This window comes from Oreochromis aureus, linkage group 20 (genome assembly GCF_013358895.1).
Source record: "Oreochromis aureus strain Israel breed Guangdong linkage group 20, ZZ_aureus, whole genome shotgun sequence".
Taxonomy (NCBI): Eukaryota; Metazoa; Chordata; class Actinopteri; order Cichliformes; family Cichlidae; genus Oreochromis; species Oreochromis aureus.
In genome coordinates this window covers 31,111,276-31,136,248 of record NC_052961.1, presented here as the reverse complement: position 1 = coordinate 31,136,248, position 24,973 = coordinate 31,111,276, and the positions used below count along the sequence as shown (strand labels likewise).

At 41.3% G+C, this 24,973-nt stretch overlaps 3 protein-coding genes across 5 annotated transcripts; all 3 read left to right on the top strand.

The window, feature by feature from the left end:
• Positions 1 to 817: 817 nt before the first annotated feature.
• sars1 (seryl-tRNA synthetase 1) lies at positions 818 to 9,239 on the top strand. The gene is made up of 11 exons (XM_031733961.2): positions 818 to 953; positions 1,943 to 2,013; positions 2,134 to 2,214; positions 2,315 to 2,473; positions 3,712 to 3,855; positions 3,981 to 4,136; positions 4,392 to 4,613; positions 4,788 to 4,917; positions 6,964 to 7,121; positions 7,320 to 7,449; positions 8,338 to 9,239. Exons 1-11 carry the CDS (start codon positions 818 to 820, stop codon positions 8,502 to 8,504), a joined length of 1,554 nt encoding a protein of 517 aa, XP_031589821.1. The 3' UTR covers positions 8,505 to 9,239.
• An 807-nt stretch (positions 9,240 to 10,046) lies between these two features.
• LOC116315607 (PTB domain-containing engulfment adapter protein 1-like) lies at positions 10,047 to 12,583 on the top strand. Of its 2 annotated transcripts, none has more exons than XM_039604351.1 (7): positions 10,047 to 10,188; positions 10,279 to 10,364; positions 10,602 to 10,673; positions 11,673 to 11,771; positions 11,877 to 12,014; positions 12,154 to 12,258; positions 12,412 to 12,583. In XM_039604351.1, exons 2-7 carry the CDS (start codon positions 10,320 to 10,322, stop codon positions 12,475 to 12,477), a joined length of 525 nt encoding a protein of 174 aa, XP_039460285.1. In that variant the 5' UTR covers positions 10,047 to 10,188; positions 10,279 to 10,319; the 3' UTR covers positions 12,478 to 12,583. The 2 variants fall into 2 exon arrangements, with proteins under 2 accessions (XP_039460285.1, XP_031589804.1); XM_031733944.2 differs by having other exon boundaries at positions 10,123 to 10,188; positions 10,289 to 10,364.
• Positions 12,584 to 13,086: 503 nt separating this feature from the next.
• LOC116315618 (transmembrane protein 106C) lies at positions 13,087 to 24,294 on the top strand. 2 transcript variants are annotated; one of them, XR_004199112.2, is made up of 8 exons: positions 13,087 to 13,698; positions 15,458 to 15,521; positions 15,653 to 15,812; positions 19,385 to 19,525; positions 20,938 to 20,987; positions 21,091 to 21,144; positions 22,369 to 23,783; positions 24,036 to 24,294. XR_004199112.2 is itself a non-coding variant. In XM_031733959.2 (7 exons), exons 1-7 carry the CDS (start codon positions 13,485 to 13,487, stop codon positions 22,532 to 22,534), a joined length of 849 nt encoding a protein of 282 aa, XP_031589819.1. In that variant the 5' UTR covers positions 13,087 to 13,484; the 3' UTR covers positions 22,535 to 24,294. The 2 variants fall into 2 exon arrangements, 1 of the variants encoding a protein (XP_031589819.1); XM_031733959.2 differs by having other exon boundaries at positions 22,369 to 24,294.
• Positions 24,295 to 24,973: the final 679 nt, after the last annotated feature.

The following is a 24,973-nucleotide window of genomic DNA, read 5'->3' as shown; positions in this document are numbered from 1 at the left end:
AACTTAATAATCAGGGCCCAATTATTTTGATCAAATTTGAGATCACAGTCATTTATCACGATTATGCATTGAGTTAAATGCTCCCAGAGTTTGTCCTCAAATTCTAGAATACCCTGGTTGCCCAAAGCATTTTAACAATGCATCATGATCTGCTTCCATCGAAAAGGTCTTCACCTTCTGCTCTGCCAGACATTTAAACTGTGTCTTGAAGGTCCGTTTTTGAAGAGTATTTGAGAAACTTCATTCTGCTTGGTGCAGGGAACAGCTGTGATGGGAGGCAGGTCGTCAGGCGATGAATTAGAAATTCCCAGATCTGGTTTTACTTTGTGGAGCATGCATTTTGATACTGTTCAACACCTCGAGGGATAAGCAGACTAACCAGGCAGTCCCCCACAGCACTTGAAATCTCACACAAGATAGCCTCAAGTAGACATAAGAGGAAATGCAGTTGTTGTTGTTGAATAACATAGTAGCCAGCAGAGATAATTTCTCTATAAATGTTTTTTTTAACAATTTATTTCATTATTTACATGTATTTAAAAACTGACAATACACGCTAGTTAACATGAGCATTTGGGTCTATCGTATTTATCATGAACAAAATATTGATCTTATTTAAGTTAAAATACTTGCTTGCATTGGATTAAAAAAAATAACACAATGGGCTTCGGGGACTCCGTACAACTAGGATTACGTGTTTTTTTTTTTTTTTGTTTGTTTGTTTGTTTTTACGTGAACAACAAAATCTGGCAACTCGGTGGGAGGCGACGTCAGCACGAGCTCTATCGGTTTCTTCTCTGACAGACAGCGTGCAAAGATGGTGCTCGACTTGGACCTGTTTCGAACCGACAAAGGCGGCGACCCCGAAGTCGTCCGTGAGACACAAAGAAAGAGGTTTAAAGATGTTACCCTGGTTGACAAGCTGGTGGCCGCAGACACCGAGTGGAGAAAATGTAAGTCACTCTGCAGCTAACGTCAACGCGGTGGCTAACGATGCTAATGTTAGCGTAGCCGTCAATGTATCTTATAATGGAGAGGAGTTCACGCCAGACTCCATTTAAAAAAATGTCTTTTTTAAACTGTTACAGTTGAATTGAGGTTAATTGTTTGATCCGAAATGGGACCGAACAAGGTTTCGGACTTATTCAGGGTGCACCTGTTTATTCGGCTCATTGTAATACAAAATATAAAATCTTCAGAATAAATTTAGGGAATAATTTTGGTTGTTAGCTTCACTGTGTGGCTGCGCAAGCTAAAAGCTCACTGCACTGCAGTGGTCTGATCTCACTTAAGAAAGTCAGTAATTTAAATGGTAAACGTGCTGGTTGGTGTGTTATATTTGCGCCGTATTGATTAGTGGACAGAATGATGGATAGATGTTGTAGACTGTTTCATAAGCAATTCATTGAAGTTTGTCTGTCATCTTATTTAGTGTAGGCAGATGTGAATGGACTTCAGTGAGAAAGCGAATAGAACGCTAATCTTAGCGCAGCTAGCATAATTCAGCAAATCTAAAAAAGCCATTGTGGTTGTTATTTAAGTACCTAGTTATTTAAGACCAAACTTTAACAAGACGAATCACTAGTTAACCCCCTGTTCCCATTATTCCGTTGAGTTAGCTTAATGGGAAACGCTGGCTAACGCCGGGTTAGCTAAACGATGCCGGGTAGTCAATCTGATGCAATCCCAGCCAGCAACATGTCAGGTCAACCTCGCCCTGTAGTGCGACTACTGAGATAGTCAACATGATCCAGTTTTAATAATTTCTTCTGTACAATATTACAGATATGAAACTTGCCAAGACAGTGCGATGTTTATATTATTGTTTTGGGCTGTTTAATACTTAGTTACTGTAAATCATGTCACCAGGTTATTAGAGCAGCTGCTGTGGCACACACACAATCTCATAATGCACTGAGTCATTGATTTTACCCCCTGACAGGCCGCTTCACTGCAGACAACTTGAACAAAGCAAAGAACCTTTGCAGCAAAAGCATCGGAGAAAAAATGAAGGTATTTCAACATAACACTAAATGGGGACTGTTGAGCATTGTATTTGTTCTCCTGTCCTGTCAGAAATAAACAAGGTTTAGCGTTGTCTGTCTTTAACCCTCTGCTTTGTTGCTCATGCAGAAGAAGGAACCAGTTGGAGAGGATGAGGCTGTTCCTGAAGAAGCGCAGAACCTGGAGTCTCTTACGGCTGAAGTTCTGTCGGTATGACTGACTGCGCTATTTCCTGTCTCTTTCCATAACTGTTTGTAAGCTGGCAAACAGATCTAACAAGCTTGTTTGCATTTTTTTTGTCCTGTGCCAGGCCCTGACAGTAACCCAGATTAAAAAGGTGCGTTTGTTGGTGGACGAAGCGATAGAGAAGACGGACAGTGAGAGGGTAAAGCTGGAGGCGGAACGTTTCGAGTACCTGAGAGAGATCGGCAACCTTTTGCACCCGTCTGTACCCATCAGCAATGATGAGGTGTGTGGTTTGGTCTGAAGGGGTTAATACTAGAGCCCAACATTGATCTTGAATGTCTGAAAAGAAGACAGCTAGACTTTTTTCTTTGGTTCGGTCGTCAGTAGTACAACATGGTGCTGAGCTCAGTGAGCTGTGACACATGGGACTGAAGTAAAAATGTAAAAAGTGTCACTAGTTAACTTTTTAGGTATATTTTAGCTTTAAAGGCTAATCAGTTTGTTGTTGTTGTTGTTGTTTTTTGTAGACCGACATCTTAAATAAATTGAATTTAACTAATTTTAGAGTAACTCAATGAAAAGTGAGCATCACTCTGATTGATGCTAACATTAGCAGTGTTAGCAGCAGAAGCAGCTTTTTCTTTGTAAATAACATCCACATGTTTGTAATGATGTGGTTATTGGTTTATCATCCATTATATGGACACAGCCCACACACAGATCAAAACACCATCAGATCATGATGATTTTTATGTCCTAATCCTCTGCCTTGTTCATTTACCACATCCATAGCAAGGGGTATAGAGCCACCATGAGTGGTCCTGTAAGCCAACAGTGAGCTGGTGTTGTACACTGGTGAAATAAATAAATAGTTTTGCAAAGTTGCAGGCACGGGAAGAACAGTATAATCATTTATTTAGCTAACCCTTCATATCCTTTTATCAGCTGCTCCTTCTAATGCCGATCACCCATAAAGTGAGAAGTAAAACTTGATGACACAAGACTGGATCATCAGCAAATAGCAGGGTGTCTCACTGTCATTTCCTGACAATTGTAACTAACTGCACGAGGGTTACAGTTATAAATCCAACTCTGTGTGTACTCCAGGTCTTGATTTAATGTATTGTGCTGTGGGGAGTATTTGCTGGCTTAATCTGGGTCCACTTGTCACCCAAAAGTGAAAGGTCACTCACCATTTGTGTGAAAGTTATTCATATGCTGTAGTCTTCCCAGTTAAACAGTGCTCTCCTCACAAACAACATCAAAACACTGATATGATTCCATCAGTTTTTTAGAGTTCCAGAGGTTTGGAGAGTGTGCTTTGAGGCAGTTCTGGCAGCATATACAGCTTTAACACCTCATTAAAACCTTCAAATACATTTTATCGAGCTTTTTGTGAAACTGAAAATAAAAACATGTTTTCCTTATTAGTAATTCACAGAATCTGGAAGTATGAATGCATGCCTTGTCAGTTCAGGATCTTCTCATCATACAATCAGATTGTTTATTGTTTGCTGTCAGGATGCAGACAACAAAGTGGAGCGTACCTGGGGTGACTGCACTGCCCAGAAGAAGTACTCCCATGTTGACCTGGTGGTCATGATCGATGGTTTTGATGGCGAGAGGGGAGCAATTGTAGCTGGCAGCAGAGGTTATTTTCTCAAGGTAAGTTTTTGTATGAGGAAAGTAAGCAGAGAAACAAAGCAACACACCAGTAGCATGAGCAGGTTTCCCTTTCCTCTTCCTTTCCTTTACTGACCAGCTGTTTATCTCCTCTCTGCTGTGTTCAGGGTCCCCTGGTGTTCCTGGAGCAGGCTCTGATCAATTATGCCTTAAGGATCCTCTACAGCAAGAATTACACCATGCTCTACACACCTTTCTTCATGAGGAAGGAGGTCATGCAGGAAGTCGCCCAGCTCAGCCAGTTCGATGAGGAGCTTTACAAGGTATGGAGGCTGTCTCTGAATTCCTCAGCTTTTTCTATCAACTGTGGTGGTGGAGCAGGGGTTTCTGCACACTGTTTCATATTGTAATGTGTGGCAGCTTAAGAATTATTATTTTCTAACCCTAACCACCCATGTTTAAGACGTGATTGGAATGAAATGCTCATGCATTGCTACTTTGGAGCATGCAGTAGTTGCTTCAGTGCCAAAGAGGTACAAATATATTCCCTCTTCAACCTCTCTACATGTGTCTGTCAGGTCATCGGAAAGGGAAGTGAGAAATCAGATGACAGTTCCATAGATGAGAAATACCTCATTGCCACCTCAGAGCAGCCCATCGCCGCCTTCCTGAGGGAAGAATGGCTCAAACCAGAGGACCTGCCCATCCGCTACGCCGGCTTCTCCACCTGCTTCAGACAGGAAGTGGGCTCCCATGGCCGAGACACCCGTGGGATCTTCAGAGTGCACCAGTTTGAGAAGGTCAGTTTTGTTGAAATTGTGATTTTTATTTTTTTTTATTTTTTTTTTGTATAATTACATTTTTTATTTTTATTCAAAAACTGTATGTCAGACTAATATAGTTTCAAAAACGTTAATAACAAAAGTGCTTTTGCTTTTAATTTTAAACATTGTTTCTTCTTCGTCTGCTTGTAGATTGAGCAGTTTGTCTATGCCTCCCCGCATGACGGCAAATCATGGGAGATGTTCGATGAGATGATAGGAACAGCAGAAGAGTTCTACCAGTCGCTGGGAATTCCTTATCGTATTGTCAACATTGTCTCTGGTAGGTCAAATACACACACACACCCAGACACGCACTATCACTCCTCATACCACACTGAGCAATTTTAGTTGCTGGACACACACAGACAACACAATACAAGGAATAAATATTTAATTCAGGTCTTTTTATTTTTTAGGGATATTTTGTCTTTTCCATCATTTACTCAAATCTTATAGTTTGTACATAGTCTCGCATTGTAAATACCACAGAATCACTGTATTGCAATACAGTAATATTATACCATGAAACTGTGATTAACACTCCTACAGTTAAACCATACCACAATTAAAAGTGAAAACTTAAATATATTATAAATATTACATAGCCAAGTGTTTTGGTAGGAAGGAAGAAACACAACTGTTGGGCCATCCTGTCTACTACATGTTATCGATATTTTTATATTCACACGCACACACATAGGGTGAGACGGAGTAAATATCAGACTTGAATTTCCCCCATTCTTGAAGGTACAACATCAACTCTGTTTGTGTTGGAAACTAAAAGGAATCCAACACAAACAGACTGTTTTGTGTTTCGTTTTAAATTGTGCATGAAGAAGAAAAGAGAGATACATGGACTGACCTTCACCAAACCAACATCATCATGCATGTTTGTACATAAATACCATCTCTCAGTTGGACAGTCATTCATGACTTGAACTAGGGCTGCTCAATTAATCGAATTTTAATCGTGATTACGATCTGGGCTTTCAACGATCATTAAAAATGACCGAGCCGATTATTAGCTCCTCCTCTCGCGCTGCTCCGTGCAAATCGAGCGCACCTCTCTGCGTTTCGAACACGCGTCACAACAATTAACAGGACCCGAGGGAAGCTCGGAAAGCTCGGAAAGCTAAGCAGAAGTTATTTGGTGAGGAGAGGATAATGACTGCTGAAGAAAGAATTCCGTTGGTTGAAAAGAGAGGTAAAATGACTTAAGTGGTGTGGAAACATTATGGGTTCGCGGAGTCAGACGTGGATCAAGTAGACATAGTGTGTAAACTTTGCTACGGTGTCGTAGCTGCACCACAGAGCAACACTACAAATTTATTCAATCATTTGAAGACCGCTCACAAAGTGACATACGATCAAACAATGAAGGAACATAGAGAAAAACTCTTGACAACACCTGCTTCATCCTCACAGACCTCCATTCACGCTACCCTGTACAACGCGACTAAATATCCCACCAGCTCCCAGAGACACAAGGAGATAACAAACGCGGTAACGTTTTCCTCGCCAAAGACCACTGCTCAATTAACACAGTGAACAACCAGTATTTTGAAGTTCACTAAACATAGATGTTTACATTTTTCATTTATTTTTTATATTGCAAACATTTGCACTGTTATCAGTATTTGCACACTATTTTATATTATTTTTGACATCTTTAAAGCCATTATTCAATACATTGTTATTGTTAAATAAATATCGTCAAATAATCGAGATCTCAATTTCAGTGAAAATAATCGTGATTATCATTTTTGCCATAATCGAGCAGCCCTAACTTGAACTATCCACTTCAGTAATCACTTTTAGCGCAGTGGACATTCATTGAAAAATGAATGATTGTTTTACCCATGTAGGCCTACAAAATATAGAACACATTACAAACAGGATAAATGTGTTCATCATTTAGCCAATAATTTGATTTTTACACTATCTGAACTAACAGTTCAGTATAACTCTGTATAACATCCACTAGGGGTGAATTTTTTGAAGCAGCATGAACAGAGTTGAGTTAAACATGCACAGCAGTGCGTTCAAGATGACACAACCAGGCTGCGTCTGTGTCAGCTGCACTTGTATTTAGAAAAATGAAGACAGTATGAAAATGCTTTATGGATTTCTTTGTGGTTTATCTCATGGATCTGAAAATTATAAACTGAATTTCTTCTGTAGCTAAATAAGATAAATGTAATATCCAGCACTACCTGCTAGGCATTCATCTAACTGTGCCTTAAACAAGCAGAACGAGTTTTAGATGATTTCTTTCTGACTCAACCATGACATAAACTAACTGCTCTCTCCTTCATGTGTACTGTAGGTGCCCTGAACCACGCAGCTAGTAAGAAGCTGGATCTGGAGGCCTGGTTCCCCGGCTCAGGGGCCTTCAGAGAGCTGGTCTCCTGCTCAAACTGCACAGACTACCAGGCCAGGCGGCTGCGCATCCGCTACGGACAGACCAAAAAAATGATGGACAAAGTGAGTGCTTGGTTCCAACACAGCGTACAAGAACTAATGCAGTTTGTATGTCTTGTCTGCTATTTTGTAAGGGATCAATGATTAAACGAATTACTTGGAAGCAGAAAAATCTTACTTGCTTTCCCCCCTGCACATGCGTTTCACTTTTCTGTAGCCACACTCTCAATTCATATCTCTCGTTGTCTTTGTGTTTTGTAGGCAGAGTTTGTGCACATGTTGAATGCAACCATGTGCGCCACCACACGTGTAATGTGCGCCATCCTGGAGAACTACCAAACTGAAGAAGGAATCATTGTTCCAGAGAAGCTCAGGGAGTTCATGCCTCCTGGTAAGCTGTGCTGGCTTTCTTACCTGCTTACTGCACCTAGAGACGTTTGATGTTAATGCACGCTATCATCCCAACTGCATTTGTCTCCATATAATACGTAGCATCTGGAACAAATTTCAAATGCTTTGCAGCTTTCTTAGAGGAAAAGATTTGTGACATTTTTGGAAGTGCTGTCCTGCTGAGAGTTACATGTTAACATCCATAGCCCTCAATCGTATGTGTATCCAACACTTGAAGCTGATCACAGGGACTGACTGCTACCCTGCCTCTGGCCCAAGTTAAACTAAGATGCCTCCCAACACCTCTACATATAATATTTGACACAGTGTCATGACAGTGATTGTTTATATTAGAGATGGTTAGTTTAAAGGCTCAAGGCTTCCCCCTGCTGGCCATTTAAAAAAAATGCAAGTTTAAGAAACGTGTGCACTGACTTCATTTCTCATACCCAGAAGCTGCATCCATGCTTTATATATTTATTATTTATATATTTATTATTATTATTTATATTATTTACTTTATATGTAGTCTGTGCGTCACTAACATCATCGTTCAGTGACTGTCAGCAAACAGCTTGCAGGAGCATAACTGTCACCCTCTTGTGCTAGAGCTGCATTGCATTCTACCAGATGGTGGGAAAAACAAGGGAAAATATGTTTTTAAGACAAGAAATAGTCATGTAAAATATTGGATATAATTTTTTTAATTAAAAAATCACACCAATTTCTAACTTTATATTGTCAAACTTATTTTTGGAATGTAACAGTCTTTCTTGTAAGCAGTGTTGTAATATCTCCTTCATCTGCTCAGCAATGTAGAAACAGTTTGCTTCTGAATTCACATGAAAGACCTTAAATGTTTGTTTCTGTTGTTTTTTCCCATCTTCAGGTTTGACAGAGATCATTAAGTTTGTCAAGCCAGCTCCCATTGATCAGGAAATGTCCAAGAAGTCAAAGAAACAGCAGGAAGGAGGGAAGAAGAAGAAGCAGGGAGGAGGCGGCGGCGACCAGAACCTGCCCGATGCCATAGAGAACATGTCCGTGAACGATTCATAGACCCCGGCACACAGCAGCAGTGTCGCCTCACCAGCCTCACAGATGCACACTAATAGAACAGAGCATTGCGTGAATTGTAATGATCAGGGATTAGTTTGTCGCTTGGCACTTAACGGTAATGTGAACGCTCGGCTCTGTTCCATCTGTGTCTGTCTGAGTGGGTGGTGTTATTTCATCTCATCATTCACATAAAACTCGCCACAAAAAGGGATCCTTTAGTCAGCCATCCCCAGGTCACTTCACCCCTCTATCACTGTATGACATCATCAGCAACACGGAGCCTAAAACCAACCGATAAAGCACAGCTGCCGACACGCTCCATGAGGTGTCGGCAGCTGTGCTGAGAGTCAGGCTTCTTTTCTGACTATTTCTGTCATTGGTTTGATACAAGCAGTCTTTTGGGAATATGTTATAAAAAGTATGTTTTGTCGGGCATTGTTGATAATGTGTTCAAAAACTGTCTGAACTCAACGTTTGTTGACTGTGAGACACAACCTGGAACTGCTCTGTAATTACAGCATTAGAGGTACATGGTTGGGTATTTTAACTGTCTGTTTTAGGCTTCTCTTTGCTTTGTCTGACCACAATCATCATTTTCATCCACTGTTTAACATGATGCTCTTCTCCACCTCGGGACGTTGATGTTTCCTGTATGTACTTGCTAAGATAAATATATATAATTGCGCATTGATAAAGTGGCACTCACTGTAAACAATAAATACAGTCGATATCGAAGTTCTTGTGTTTGTTTTGGTTTTCAAGTATATGCACAAAGCAGACTAGATCAGTGGTGGTGGTAATGTGACTAACCACACAGCAAGCCAGGCTGTTTATTAACTAATTACATTCAAAATGCATCAATAGGCACAAAGTTCACAAAGTGCAGAGATCTGGTTTAGGAAGTCAGATGGTAGCAGTTGTATGCCTGTATATACCTGTGTCCAAGCAGCCACGCCCCTAATGACTTCAAGCCTGACTGACTTATAAAAGCATTTGAATGTGGAGTAATGAGCAGTGACAGCAGTAAAGAAGGCTAAATCATATCTCTAGTCAAGGTGTCACTGTGAGATCACCAGTAACTATATGAAAACAAATTCTGAGCTTTTTAAATTAAATCCTGTTACTAACAGAGCAGTGTTTACTCAGACTGGTAAGAACCAACAATGATGTTCAAGGAGTCTCATTTCAGAAATGAATTCAAGGCAGTATCCATGTTGACGGGAGATCAAGCTTAAGAGTTTTAATACATGCAACATAGCAGTCATTTTAATAACTACCACATGCCACATCCCCAGTTTCACTCTCAGCCAGCGGCACCTTTGTTACCTGTGTTTACTCGTTTACTGTCTGTTTCTACAGCAACTATTCAATTACATGCCAAAAATAAAATATCTAAAAAAAAGCTTAGCTAAACAAAGAGAAGAGTCAGTATCTCTACTATAAAACGGTCCGCACATATGTATGTATTTATACTTATCATTTTATTATTTTGTCCTGCTCTTCGTGTCACGAAAGAGCTTTTAAACATAATAAAACATCTTGCTTAGATGTCCGGCTGGCTGGTTATCAGATAGATGTGATAAGCAATAAGGAAGACAAATCAGTTATTCATTAACTCTGACAGGCTTTACACTCCCCTGCAGTTGGAAGCCAATTCACTCCGTTTGCGGTATATTTACAAAAGGTAAGAAGAAATCTCCAGCACTTCTTTTCTTTATATAGTTGATTAGATCATTTGTATAATATATATTTATTTAAATCTAATTTATGTCAGTCTTTGACAGGTCCAGGCTTTAGTTTGGTACGAGTGTTGAGATGAGTGACGTGGAAGACGACGTTGAGATCTCCTTTCCAGTAAAGGTAAATGCTCATGTTTAACAGCCACAGTTTTGTTGCAGTGTTGAAAAATATTCTCAGTTCCGAGATTACTTATTTTTTATTCAACTTTATTTGTATACTTGACAGGTAGAAACCAAACATATTCAAATAAAACATACTGTGTAAAGTAAAATGCTAAGTAAAGTTCTTATTATTACTATTATTTATTTATTTATTAAAAAAAAAAACCCACTTTCCACTTGTTTCTGTAAACTGTAGTTTCTCGGTCGAGTAGAGGTGGTCCGCCCCGATGGAATACAGATCCTGGAAGAAGCCGCTCAGAACCTCAAGGTGAGCCACCGACATATTTAATACATTTATAATGTTACTTTTAGTCATACTGGTGCCATAGATCATGCATTCATGTAGTCAGCCACCATCAGGTCCACACTGACATCATGAAGTGTTGACAAGGGCGCCCAACACCTCTGCCACGCCACATATGAGAAAGTGTTATTGAAATCTTTTACACTGCTCTGTGGATGTTTTGCACAACTTTGAGATCATTTTAACTCTATTTGTAGTTATTTTTCACAACTTTGTAGTTGTTTTGTGTCTCTTTGTGGCTATTGTTGCCACTTTTAAGTTGTCTTCTGCTTTGTTGTACATGTTTTCATTGTTTGTAGTTGTTTTTCAGCACTTTGTATTTGTTTTGTGGCACTCTGCAGTTATTTTGCGTCTCTTTATGGTTATTCTTCTGTGTGTGGTTGGTTTGTACCCCTTTGATGTCCCATTGTAGCCTTTTTATGGTTGCTGTGTATTTATTTGTGGTGCCCCGTGCCTCTTTGTTGCTTTGCGTCTCTGTGATTATTTTGTGTGAGTGGTTGTCTTGTTCCTCTTTGTACTTGTTTTGCTCACTTTTATGATTTGTTCTCTGTGTTTGTGGTTGTTTTGTATCCCTATTTTGTTATTTCCTATCTCTTCATAGTCATATCAAGTCTCATAAACCCTTTTATTGCTCATAGTAATAGAGCAGCGTCAATGTATCCAGTGCATTGGCTCATGACCAAATATGTAAATACCACCAGCCTCTGCTCCACCTAATTGGGCAGCTGGTAAGTGCTAGCTTGTAGACATGCATATATTGGGATAATTATGCTTGAGCTATTAGAGCCACCGCTTCAGCACCTACAGGGCTGCTAACGTGGCTGCAGACTCTCATTATTGTTTATAATGTACCCTTTTAAAATAGTCTTGTATTCTAGTAGGGAATTGCCAACTTAGTGTGCATCTGCAGGATTATTTTTACTGTTTAAATGAAACAATTTTGTGTGTTTTTGTCATTCCTAGACTTCAGATGAATTCTCCTCTGAGAAGGCTGCAAAGAAGAGCAAAGTCCATCTCTTCCTGTCTCTGAGTGGGATAGACATTTTGGAAAACAAAACCAAGGTGTGTGACAAAATTGTCCTAATTACAGAACTGCTCATTTTAAAGATGTATTCAGCTTTCATGATGTTTTAAAATGTTAATTCTCATCATCTTCCCTTCTCTCAGTTCCTATTGTACTCGTGCAACCTCTCTACTATTTCCTTCTGTGCTGTCCTTCCTTCTTCACCCAAAGTTTTTGGGTTTGTGGCCAAGCACCCTGCAGCGGACACGTACCACTGTTATCTCTTTCAGAGCGCAAAGTTTGTGAGTATTCCCAAGGCTGAAACTAAAGACCAACTTTGAAGTCTGATGTTAGTAGAGTAGAAGACTACAAATCAACAGCTAAATGACATATTCTGGCTTCTAGTGTCCCAAATATGATTTTATCTGAATTACTTTTCAGTCTCACGTGCTGGTCTCAGTTATTGGGGACGCCTTTCGGGTTTCAAAGAAGGAGGAGACACCCAGAGTAGGACGAGACATAAAAGTGGAGGCACTCCAACATAAGGTCACTCCTGAGTTGTCATGGCTGTTTTTTTTTAAAAACACTTTTATTTTCTATTTCTGTTAAAGAAATTACAGAGCTTATGAAATTAAATCTTTGCAATGTTCACGAAAGCTTTAAATGAGTCTCTCAATCTTTTTAATACTTCTTTTTCAGAATAAAATGCTGCAAAGAGAGAATGATAAGCTGAAGAGGAGGCTTGCAGGAGAAATTGATGACTGATGATTGCATACAATGTTGCTGTTGTGGGTACATATAAGTACACAACGACTGTGAGACACTGCTTCCTATTAAATTTACAGGATGCTGAAATAAATATGTCTGTAATTTTCTTTTTTTTTCTTATTCAACGTCGAATCCATTTTAGCTGCTTTACCCAAATTCGTCCACTAGAACGCAGCAGCGAGTTGTCATTCTCACTATATTTGGCAAGTCTCTGGATGCGTTCAAGTGTTTTAAAAACATAAGAAATATTGCACTTAATTGTTTCACTTGCAGTTAAAAATAAAACAAACAAACAAACAAATGCGTTAACATCACTCAGAACACTTTGAAATGTTTGGAGAGGTCTGTAATTTTAAAGAGCTGTCTTGTAACAAGTAAAATGTATTTAATTTAAAAAGCTATTTGTAGTGTAGATGTTTCTAACTGTGCGGTGTGTCAATAATAGATCAAATTCAATTTTTCAAAATAATTTATGGCTAAATGTCATAATGCTTGACTTGTAAAACACGACATAACTGAATTGAAAATTTACAATTCGTTTCAGTACCCCATCATTGGTATTTGTTATGCATTTGCTGTGTATTGGATCGGACACTTAGGTTACGTGAAGGCAACAATATGTAAACTTTATTGTGAAAGTAACAGGGAGCGGGAGTCCGAGGCTGTTTTGCTGGAAGATATGAGTTCATGCTAACGACAGCTAGTTTTGTCTAAAAGGTATTTAGAGTTTACTTAGTTATGCTTACGGACGTCTCCCGTAGCTCACCACACGTGCTAACCGAGAACTTGTGCGTTAGCAGATTAGCTAGCCGAGAGACGTCACTTTGAGGCACGGCGTAAACTTTGCGCGTTCACCGACATTTGGTGTGTTTTCGTTTAGCCGAACACAGTTATCTGTAAATCACCGAGTCACTGTCTTCACTTTTTTGGGGGGGGCTCCTTATTATCCACCTCCGAACGGGAGACTCTGGCTCTGCCGTCTTTACCACCCGCAAACACCCGCCATGGGGACGCGGTGGTCTCGTAGCGGCAGCAGCCAGTCTCTCCTCCCGGAGGAACAGAGGGTGACGCGGTACACTGAACGCAGAGAGTCCGATAACGACTCTTTGGATGGGCTAGTCCGCCGGGAGGACATAGCCCAGTTCCCGTACGTGGAGTTCACCGGCAGAGACAGCATAACTTGTCCGACCTGCCAAGGCACTGGACGCATACCTTCAGGTGAGTAGAAACAGTTGATAAATCAGTAAGCGTTAGTGTCGGACAGTCAGTCTGTGTTGATATGATCACAGTTTCTGCTTATTTAACACGAGAGACGAGGCGCAGAATTCCTAAAAGGTGTTTTCAGGTGTTTGGCACGGGAAAAAAAAACCATGGTCAACATTTGAAGTGTCGTAAAAGACTTGTTGGTCTCTAATCTGTGACGTTTAAATATCCTAAAGTTTGACCAAGAAGGACTGGATCGATTATAACGTAGGTAGGTACAATAATGCGGAGCCATAAAGAAAAAACAAATCATTTCTTTATTTTACATGTAACCCTTTCATAAATCCTGTTGACTACAGTCTATTTACCAATATACGAAAATATATTAGACATAAAAAAACGCAGATATCAGCCAGCATAGTCAGTGTTGGCTCATACTGACATTTAGCTAAAGTTGTGCTGGTAATTCTGAACGAGACACATTGAGTTTGTTTTGCAAGGTTTCTGGAGCTCGGTGAACAAATGGAAAAATCAAGAAATGACTAGATTGTCCAGAAAACTGATCTGCGCTTATCCACTAATAAAACGCTTAAAGTAATCTTTTTAATGGAGTTTATGACCCACCGTGCATAACGCAGAACTTTGACCTCACACGAGGCCGTGTGACGTCAGCAATAAGAAACGTGGGTGCAAACAGTAGTTTAGAAGATGCTGAAAGTGTACATTCGTACAGATATGAAGGGGCACAGCTGTACAATTATGAGCCTGTCAGACATCAGAGAAGCCAGGTGGTGATGTCGGCCTTTAAGTGCCATTTATTGAGGAGGTTTTGTTTTCTCTCACCGATCCCTGATCCTCCCGTATGGAAAAAACTGCTCCAGAAGGTGAAAGTGAAAGAGCTGCACGTACAGAAACAACCGCATGAGTCGTAATCACACATTCCTGGCTTCTAAATTCTGTATCTGGAATATCATCATATCTTAGACGTTAATGTAATCACCTTGTCCATCACAGAGGCAGGAGTCCCCTTGCTTCATCTGCACAAGACCCACCAAAAAGAAGTCTTAAACACATTGATGAGGGGGTGGGTTGAGCCAATTTGATTAAAGTTTGCTTGGCTAATGTCTGAGGATGTGGTCTATGAGATGTACCTCATACCTCTGGTACTTTTTTGTTCAGTACTCACAGAGCAGTTTAATTTAAGTAATGAAACACAGCTATCTGTGGTTCCTTGTGCTGATAGAGTATAGCAACATAAAATATCGTGGTACTATGCTGTATGTTTTATACAATTTTGTGTCTCACCTAATAAATTGTGTCACAGTAATGATTGGATTCATGTAGAGCTGCACCACTGAATCTGTTAAACAGAAGCTATTATTTTAGTTTCAGGAGTTTTTTTGGTTCGTTTTGTTTTTACCTCTTAGCTGTAAAAGGCTGATTGTCATCACCCTGGCAGGATGTATGGACAAGTTTGTGAATGCAATAATGCACAAATGAGGGGAGGTAGGCGCTTCAAATTGATACCATTTGTGTTTCTACTAAAATGTCAGATGACTTTGAATCTCAGTGACCTCGACCTTAGGGTCAGAGTAAGTTTTCTGTATGTGAACAAGGTGACACAGGATTTTGAACTTGATACCACAGGTGTGTCGCCTGGGAGGCTGAGCGGTGGCACTGATGTGCTGTGTTTAATTTCTCAGGCTTTGTGGTGTTTCCAAAAAAACAGTTTTAATGGGAAATGGTAAACATCATTTTTCTTCTTGCTCTGCAGAACAAGTGAATGAACTGGTTGCACTGATCCCGTACAATGACCAAAGACTGCAGCCCCAAAGAACGTGAGTAACTGCAGCACACTGATGTGTTCCTGTGTCTGTTCCCTCTGGACGTGTGAGTCTCTCACTCAGTCTGAGGTGATGTAGGAGGTGAGTGCATGGTCTGGAGAGAACCTTCCCTCTCTGTGTCATAGGAAGCTCTACGTGGTCCTGTCAGTTGTGCTCTGCCTGCTGGCCTCTTCGCTTGTTGCCTTCTTTCTTTTTCCACGCCCAGTGGTTGTGGTGGACGGAGGGATCCGCTCGGTGACGGTGAGGTTCGACCGCAACAACACAAAGGTCCTGATGAACATGACGGTAGGTTTCATATCACAGCTTCTAATAATCTTCACAAACAGCATGACAAAGCGTAACGCTCAGCCTCTGCAGACTCAGGTCTCACTTTACTACACCGATGTGTTTCCATACAAATGTGTCTGAATTGACTAATGAAGGACGAGTTTGACAGATCGGTTTTAGTTTGCAAGCTAGCAAAAATCTTCAGCTTCTGTTTATTTAAAAGTAACGCTCTTCTTTATCACATGTGGTCAGTGGGTAAATACTTAGACAGTTTCATTATTTCAGTTCAACTTTGGGAAAGTACAGCCAGTTAAGCAACACAACGACCACAGTGGATTTGAAATGCCAATAGCGTGATTAAAGTGTTGAGTCTTTGCTTGAATTCAGCTGCTACTACTAAAACATCACATTAACACCTTATTAACACCTTTTTGTCCATTTTCACTTTCTCAGCATTAACCAGAGAAATTACTGATGAGCAGTTTCATGGCTAGAAGAGCCCTGTGTTCTTATTATTCCACAACAAGTTAATGTGATCAGTGGTCAGGAGATGAATCCGAGTGTTGAAGCATTTGTTTGCTGTTCAGAGCCCGATATCTCTCAGTCTGAAGTCCAAGGAGGTGTGGCAGGAAATCATGATGCTGATAGAAAACAGACTGTATCAGGAAGACGACAGACGTTCTTTAAAAAAGCAAACAAAACACAATGAAGTGGTGAAACTTACTATGTTACTTTGCCTGGTTACTTTAGAGTCTGTGGAAATAGAGGGACTGTCTAACAAGCACTTGGCACTTTGACTGCTTGTTGATTGGATCCTTTCAGGTTCACTGTGGTGCTGTACAGAGGCACAGCTTTAATAAGTGTCCAAAAACATCTGGACATTCATTTTTTTCTAAATATAGACACACAAACAAGATTTAAAAAAAAAAAAAAAAAAAACCTCCACAAAAAACCCAAAACTGAAACAAAAACATCAAACATCACATCACAGATGACAGATAAACACACTTTAGTGTTTTCTCATGTTGTTTTGTAAAGAAGGGAAAGATCTCCTGTAATTCCATTATTTTTTGACCCGGAGGAGCTCCACTTAAAGCCAAATAAATATTTAGTGTGCAAAAATGACTTTGACAAGAAGGGTTTGATTTCATCTACTAAATATACTCTGATCAGACATAACAGTATGGCCACTGGCCTAAAATTGTGTATGCTCCCCTGTGCTGCCAAAACAGCCCTGAGCACTTGAGGCATGAACTCCATTTGACCCCTGAAGGTGTGCTGTGGTATCTGACACCAAGATGTTAGCAACAGACCCTCTAAGTCCTGTAAGCTGTGAGGTGGGGCCTCCATGGATCAGACTTGTTTATCCAGCACATCCCACAGATGCTCTATTGGATTGAGATCTGGGGAATTTGGAGGCCCAGCCAACACCTCAGATTCATCGCTGTGCTCCTGGAATGATTCTTGAACCTTTTTTGCTTTGTGGTGCATCATCCTGCTGAAAGAGGCCAAAGCCATCAGGGAATATGGTTTCCATGAGAGGAAGTACATGATGTGCAACAATGAATCGGTTGGGACTTCTGGTAAAAACTGCTAGCAAAATTTCAGGGCGCTGGCAAGATGGACTTTTGGCCATTTACAATAGAAATGTGCTTAGAAAGGCTCATTCTATTATTAATTGTGTGAAACAATTCAAACAATTCCAAACAACCTCTAGCGAAGCGGATGGCACAACACAGAAGAGCAACCTCATCAGGCCAGGACTCTGCAGTTTATTTACACCTACAGGCCAGTGGACACTCTTTCAATGATGAGGATGTACACATCCTGGACAGGGAGGAACGCTGGTTTGAGCGCCGAGTCAAGGAGGCCATTTACGTGAAAAGGAAAGACCATCTCTGAATCGAGGAGGGGCCTAAGGGTACATCTTTCGCCATCTTACAATGCTGTGATTGCAGCCATTCCCCAACTCTCTGTGAATGGTACTCATGGCCATTGATCAGTGTTCTTTGATCAGTGGGTTTTGGTCAGTGATTGTTGATCAATGGTCATGGGAATTTGCATAATTATGATTAAGGAACTGACCTCACAGCCCATTGTTCCTTCAGTGGGCTGGTTTCAGTCATTATGCAAATGTACTGTTTATAAGGTTTGGGGAAACCTGCAGTCAGCTGAGACTGAAGAAGTCACTTGGATGAGTGACGAAACGTTTCTCCCACAAAACGCTACGTCCAGATGAACAGATTCAACTTTTGGAGAATTGTGTGAACCATCCACTTCACAGTGAGTTTGAGTTGTTGCCTTCCGGCCGCCGTTTTAGAGTACCTCCGAGGAGGACTAAAAGACTCCAGGTCTCTTTTATCCCTACTGCATCTTGTCTCCTTAATGGCAAATAATTGTCCTTGAACTTTCTATCATTATTATTGTTATTATTATTTTATAGTATTGTTCTGTTTATTTTTATCCTGCTGCTAAACTAATTTCCTCTTGTGGGACAATAAAGAAATTGAATTGAATTGAATTGATTAGGTAGGTGGTACGTGTCAAAGTAACATCCACATGGATTCAGGGCCAAAGGTTTCCCAGCAGAACATGGCCCAAAGCTGCCTCTCCTGGCTTGTCTTCTTCCCATAATGCGTCCTGGTAGCAGGTGTTACCAAGGTTAAGCAACAGAAACACAGTACCAACCATTCATGTGATTCATCAGACCAGCCTCCTTCCATTGCTCCATGGTCCAGTCCAGTTCTGATAGATACTGACCGCTGCAGACCCAGAACAGCTCACAAGAGCTGCTTTTGTTTTGGGGATGCTCTGACCGGGTCATCTAGCGATCACAGCTTGATCCCTGTTGAACTTGCTCAAATTCTTACACTTGTCATTTTTCCTGCTTCTAACTCATCAACTTTGAGGACAAAATGTTCTCTTCCCCCCCTAATATATCACACCCACTAACAGGTGCCAGGATGAAGAGATAATCAGTGCTATTCACTCCACCTGAGAGTGGTCATTAATATTATACCTGATCAGTAAACACATTTGCTTTTCTTTGTTTTTGACAGAAGAGCAAATCCTGCACTCTTGAATAAATACAACAAGATCTTAGAATGAATGGTTGAGATTAATTCAGAATCCTACTTTCCTATGTGACTATCTTCATGTAAAAGTTGAGCGTGTGAGTGACAAAATGTTGTCTCCCTCATCACGATAGTGGTTCTAAATCATCTGAGGATGTGAAACAATCATCGGGTTTTATTTAAGCTGTGCACTATGTAAGAGCGGCTTCACTGGTCTAGTTCAGATCTGCACTTTAGTGCACTGAAGCACTCTGCAGACCACGCTTCCTTTGTGAAACCGCAAAACGTGGCAACAGCGTTGACATTTTTAGGATTTAGTTTAGAAAACATGTTGATGTTGTTGCTTTTGCCACTTTCTGCTTGTGTACTAAATGGATGTTAGTAGTAATAATAATAATAGCTTCTGCCATCTAAGTGTCTTTTGATGAAATTTAACTAGAAGTGTCAAAAACAGGCTGTGTTATAGGTGCGGTCTTTTTATTCCTCTGTGCGTCTTTTGTTCTTTATTTTACTCAGAGCACGCTCAACTTCAGCAACCCCAACTTCTTCTCGGTGCATGTGCAGAGCATCAGCTCCCAGGTCCTCTACATGAAGACGGTGATCGGGACTGAGCTGCTCCACAATGTCACCACGGTGCTGCCGCTCAGCGCGTGTCAGGTACAGGATTTCAGGCACTCGCAGTACAATCAATCAAGATGCTTGTCTCCTTTGCTGTTGTACACTATTTTAATGTTTCCGCTCCATCGATGCCGATACGTTATCACTACTGCTGTCACTGTTCATTTCCATATAAGTCAAATCACTGTTATGGCTATTTTTAAGCAATTTGCAAGCTCCCCTATTAGTGTTGTTGTTGTTGTAGTTGTTTTTTTGTGCGGGTGTGTGGCAGCTGGTGCCAACAGCTGTGCTAATCTCCCCACAGCTGAAAATAGTAACCATAAACATGACAGAATTAATAATCAGTGGCTGTCAGGACCGCTCACTCTAACTTCATAGCAGGTAAGGTTTAAACTAAGTTAGAGGGGGATCCTTACAAACGCCCCTGCACGCTTGTGTCAGGCTTACAAACAAGTGGCACACTGAATATCGACAGCAGATCAGAGCCCAGTAGCCGCAGCATGATTCATTCACCACGCTGCTGTGGTTGTGTACAACTACAACAGGATGCTGGATGGCAGCTTATTTAAGCATTCAATCACACAAGCAGTTTGATAATTAGGACTGTTATTTGGCCTTTGATTTCCAGTGAGATCATAAGAACATTTCTAACTCCACCCTTGGTTGTCTTCATGGCATCGTGGCCTGGGCCTGTTCACCGTATGTTGTTGTGGGTCAGCTGGAGTGGAGCGGCTGCAGCTGCGTGTATCCACCTCATGCTGAAGTGCTTCTCACAGTACACTTGTTAGCAGGCCAGAATTTTTCTTGTATCGTTTCCCCACGTGATCGAGAACAGGTCTGCCTCAGTAAACCAGGTGCTGTACCAAAGCGGTCAAACTCCTTGTGCTAAAGAACTGAATGATCTGAAGAAACGACCGATACTATTCCTTTAACACACAGCCTGGCACCTCCTCCTCATTCTGGTCACCAGCATGTGGAGGATGGCTTCAACCAGCATTTGTCACACTGCATGTGCTGGTCACTGAATAAGCCGTTTGGCACTGGCAGAGAAGATTTGGCCAGTTTTTCACACAGCCCACATACTCAGCTCTGCTGCTTCAGTACAGTGCCTGTCATGCTCAGCGCTGTGGCTCAATGAAGCAGCAGATCTTTAGCTAAAAGTAGACGCCAGATTAAATCACCATTTCCTCTTTTTTTGAGTAATGTTTGTTGTTATCTGCCCAGCATTTACAGGAAATGACAGTGTTTTTATTTTGTTTTTCCCCTCCTGTTTTAACAACCTTCTGTCTCCAGATCACCTCTGCTGAAGCAGTAAACAAAGCTCAAAGAGTTGCTGTGGTTGCTTCATTCTGTAGTTTCACTGCTGATAATGGCCTGAATTGTCTTCCTGCGCTGCTCTTGAAATACTTTGATCTGTTGTTGGTGTGATGTATCGTGTCAATCTTCTGCAGGTGAACTACACTGTCAGTGTGGAGATCGGCAGTAACGCTCCGTACGTCTAGTAAGTGTCTGCGCCTGAGCTTGTAGAGGAAATTAAGCTTCTTTGCAAGCCTACACATGAATTCCAGTTCAGTAAATTGAGCCTTTGTGTTTTGTTTTTTCAGTACGTTATGCACCATGCCCAGCATCAAGGTTCACAACATTCTCGTACTCATGCAGTAAGTGTCATTACCCCGACAGATAGCTTTATCTTCATTTTACTTTTTGCCTTGTTACTTCTGTCTTTTATCTTAACACTTGCAGCAGAAAAATCACTGTGATGTGTAATATGGTCATATGAAGCAACATGAGGGGGCAGCCAATCAGAATAAGTTGGTCTTAAAGGGGGAGGAGCTAAAATGGCTTGTTTCACACAGTGGATGATCTGTTTGATAGAGGGCCTTTGGCACCGCAATTACATAAATAAGGATGTTTTAATGAATCTAGTGTGAAGGAGAAACAGCAGCCTAGGGAGGGTTCAGGGTCACCTCATCCATCAGGGACTATATGTTTAGAAAGTTTTGAGCCTAGTCTTAAAAGTACAGAGGGCGTCTCGTGAATCAAAACTGGGAGTTGGTTTCATAGAAGAGGGCTTGAAAGAAATCTGAAATCACTGAGCTGAACCAGATTTACAGGATTTAAAATCAGGGACAGCACCTATTTCTGTCTACATGAAAGATGAAATGTACATTTCATGTACATTGTGTTTAGAAATGATCATTGCACACTAAACTAGGACCAAGTATTGACCCCTGAAGAACACCATAACACCATATCGAGTTCACGTGCTGATGGTGATTTCATCACACAGCCCAGTCGGTTTATTCTCACCGCAACTTTTTGCAGAAACGGTAAAACACGTGAGGCTACAAAATTGAGAAGTGCACGCCCGATCGAAATAATACCAAAACACACTACATGCGCTAGCACATTTGATAAAAGTTTAGTTGTGCCGTGCAGTTTGTGAGGGTGAGAACACTCAGCATAATGGCCCCATAACAGTTATTAAGGGTCAGTTTGTAGCTTCCTGTCTTCAGCTCTCCCTGGTTCTGTCTTGTAGCCAGTCGCTTCTGCACGAGTAGTGTGAACACAGGCTTAGATAAGAGATGCTGTTAACACATAAACCACATTGTCCGGGTGAGGTACTTTGGGGAAACTGGGTAACCCACTGCTTTTTTTTCTTTTCCCAAACCCTTTAATTCTTGTTTTGCAGTCTAGAGAAAAGAGTCATTTGTGCGGGTGCAGTTTCGCGCCCTGTGGTTCTCGATATCACACTTAAAGAGCTGTGAGAAATCATTACTGTGGCAACATGCTTTTCTTCTGTGAGCAATTAACTGGTTGAGATGTGACAGCAACGTGGTGAGCAGCCTGATTCTTACATCTCTGTCCTCTCCTGTTTTCAGAACCTCAGTGAAAACCTCGTACATGGTGCGAACGTCCCAGAACAGCCTGGAGGCCTATCGCTACATCGACTGCGGCTCCAACACCACGTACCAGCAGCCGCAGAATTACAGGATCCGCTCCTCTGCTGACACAACGGCCCTATCCCTCCATCACTCTCTTCTGTGAGGGGCGCAGATCTGGGACTACAAGGACTACGTTAGTGTACACTGCAGGATGGACTAACAGCTCGGCAGCAGGGAAATGCCTAATATCGTCTCGTTTTCTAGACTTGCTAAAAAGAGCCGACATTGACCTGCTGTCATCTTGTGCTAATCCAGGATTTGGCTGTTTCTCGGAAAACAAGGGCTCTGACAGGGAAATGTTGTTCTAGCCGTCAACAGATAAGGGGTCTTTGATGGACTTGTGAAATATTGAATTATGGCCTGTATTGTCAAGCTCAGCACTGCATTTGTGAAATGGTCTTGCCTGACTCCACGTCTAAGTCCAGAGAGCAGTTTTGCTGTTTCAGAGCAAAATGAGTCTGAGTGGAAAACTGAATGAGTCACTAGCAGCGAGCACTCCTTGTATTGTAAGCAGGACAAAGGTCACAGAAAGCTCTTTCTTTAAGGGAACATTCTCAGCCAGGATGCTATTCGCGTTAATTATGGCTGCAGAGCTCCCTCTCTGTGCTGCTGCTGTAATGTCATTAGAATTCAATCTAAATTCCTTAGTGTGGCTTGAATGACTGTTACACTGTGATCACTACTAACTGTTGTTTTTTGTGTTTTTTTTGGCAGCTTGAAACTGGTGTGGATTGTAGATGTTTTTTAATGGTTCAATAAGTTATTGCCTGCCAAGTCTCATTTGAGCACATCTATAAGGAGAAGAGGGATAACGTCATGTTTTCTTCCAGTGAAACTCCATTTAACTGCTTCTACTGTTCCCTCAGTAGAAATCTACTCACAGAATCCTTAATACAGATCGGGTTAAGCTACAAAAAGAGAAGTCCCACCACCACACCACAGGAGTGCAATTTAAAATAAAAACGACGCCTTTAGTGAGAGAGCTGATTATTTAAAGTGAGACATTATTTCCAGCTGAACCCACCGAGCTTTACACATGCAGATAAATCTCAGGCAGGCTCAGAGAACGCTGTTATGCAGTATTTAAAAAGTGGCAGTACTGTAATACCAATGCTAATAATTATAAAAATAGTATATCCTGCTGCATACGGTTCCCTGTGATTCCCACCTCTTTGTGCAGAGTAATCTGCAGCGTCCCAACCGGAAGACGGCACGTCCTCTACAAGCACAGCCAGGGTCGTGCAGGGAGTGACCATCTATGAGTCCCACAGTAATGTTCTGAGGCGTCTGAGGGACATTTCATTCAAACAACTTCAACTGTAGTGCACACAGTAGATTTAAAAAGGCTGCAGGTATTTGAGCATCAACAAAATCTTCAGTCGCCTTAATATAAAACTGATGTTAGGATTTGAGTTTGAGGCAGTGGAGGAGATCAGAATGAGACTGGGTGGTACTACCCAGAGAGAGAAAAATTGACTGTGTGTTCTTTAATGGGTTAATTGGTTAAACTTTGACAATAAAGATTTGCAGCTGCACTCAGCGTTTACACTGCTTCTGCCAGACTCACTGTAATAGCATCACATGTATTTCCTTCTGATTTGCAGCTTTTCTAACTCCCTGTGTGATGGATTTCAGCACCTTCTCACGCTGCCTGGAGGCTGACTGTAACTTTGCCTTTAGACCAGCTTCAGTGTGGAAGCAGTTTGACAGGAGATCGACAAATGCTGTAAATTTCTGAAACATTTTTACGTATTTGTTTGTGTTTTTTATTTCACCAATAAATGTTTTGGTTTAAGTTTTCCCCAAAAAAGGAAGAGACATTAAAGGGATTTGTGAATTAATAAAATTAATAATGAATACCAATAATTGTTTCATTCTTGCCCACCACTTACAGTTGACAGAGTACACCACATATGAGCTACATTGCCCAACGTATTCACTCACCCATCCAAATCATTGAATTCAGGTGTTCCGATCACTTCCATGGGCACAGGTGTATAAAATCAAGCAGCAGGCATGCAGACTGCCTCTACAAACACTTGTGCAGGAATGGGCCTCTCTCAGGAGCTCAGTGAATCCCAGCATGGTACCGTGATGGGATGCCACCTGTGCACTTGTGAAATTTGCTCACTACAAAATATTCTACAGTCAGCTGTTAGTGGTATTATATTAAAGTGGAGGCAATTGGGAATAACAGCACCTCAGGCACAAAGTGGTAGGCCACGTAAAATGACAGCAGGGTCAGCGGATGCTGAGACACATAATGTGCAGAGGCCACCAGCTTCCTGCAGACTCAATCACTACAGACCTCCACACTTCATGTGGCCTTCAGAATAGCTCAGGAACAGTGTACAGAGAGCTTCATGGAATGGGTTTCCATGGCCAAGCAGCAAGGCAAAGCGTCAGATGCAGTGGTTTAAAGCACTCCGCCACTGGACTCTAGAACAGTGGAGACGTGTTCTCTGAAGTGATGACTCACACTTCTCTGTCTGGCAATCTGATGGACGAGTCTGGGTTTGGTTGCCAGGGGAACGGTACTTGT

Excerpts from the sequence above, each read along its gene's own strand:
- sars1 (XM_031733961.2), top strand. The coding sequence starts at position 818 with ATGGTGCTCGACTTGGACCTGTTTCGAACCGACAAAGGCGGCGACCCC. Across the intron at positions 954-1,942 it reads AGACACCGAGTGGAGAAAAT|GCCGCTTCACTGCAGACAAC; the intron begins GTAAGTCACTCT and ends ACCCCCTGACAG. Across the intron at positions 7,122-7,319 it reads CCAAAAAAATGATGGACAAA|GCAGAGTTTGTGCACATGTT; the intron begins GTGAGTGCTTGG and ends TGTGTTTTGTAG.
- LOC116315607 (XM_039604351.1), top strand. The coding sequence starts at position 10,320 with ATGAGTGACGTGGAAGACGACGTTGAGATCTCCTTTCCAGTAAAG. Across the intron at positions 10,365-10,601 it reads AGATCTCCTTTCCAGTAAAG|TTTCTCGGTCGAGTAGAGGT; the intron begins GTAAATGCTCAT and ends TGTAAACTGTAG. Across the intron at positions 12,015-12,153 it reads TCTTTCAGAGCGCAAAGTTT|TCTCACGTGCTGGTCTCAGT; the intron begins GTGAGTATTCCC and ends ATTACTTTTCAG.
- LOC116315618 (XM_031733959.2), top strand. The coding sequence starts at position 13,485 with ATGGGGACGCGGTGGTCTCGTAGCGGCAGCAGCCAGTCTCTCCTCCCG. Across the intron at positions 13,699-15,457 it reads CACTGGACGCATACCTTCAG|AACAAGTGAATGAACTGGTT; the intron begins GTGAGTAGAAAC and ends CTTGCTCTGCAG. Across the intron at positions 21,145-22,368 it reads AACATTCTCGTACTCATGCA|AACCTCAGTGAAAACCTCGT; the intron begins GTAAGTGTCATT and ends TCCTGTTTTCAG.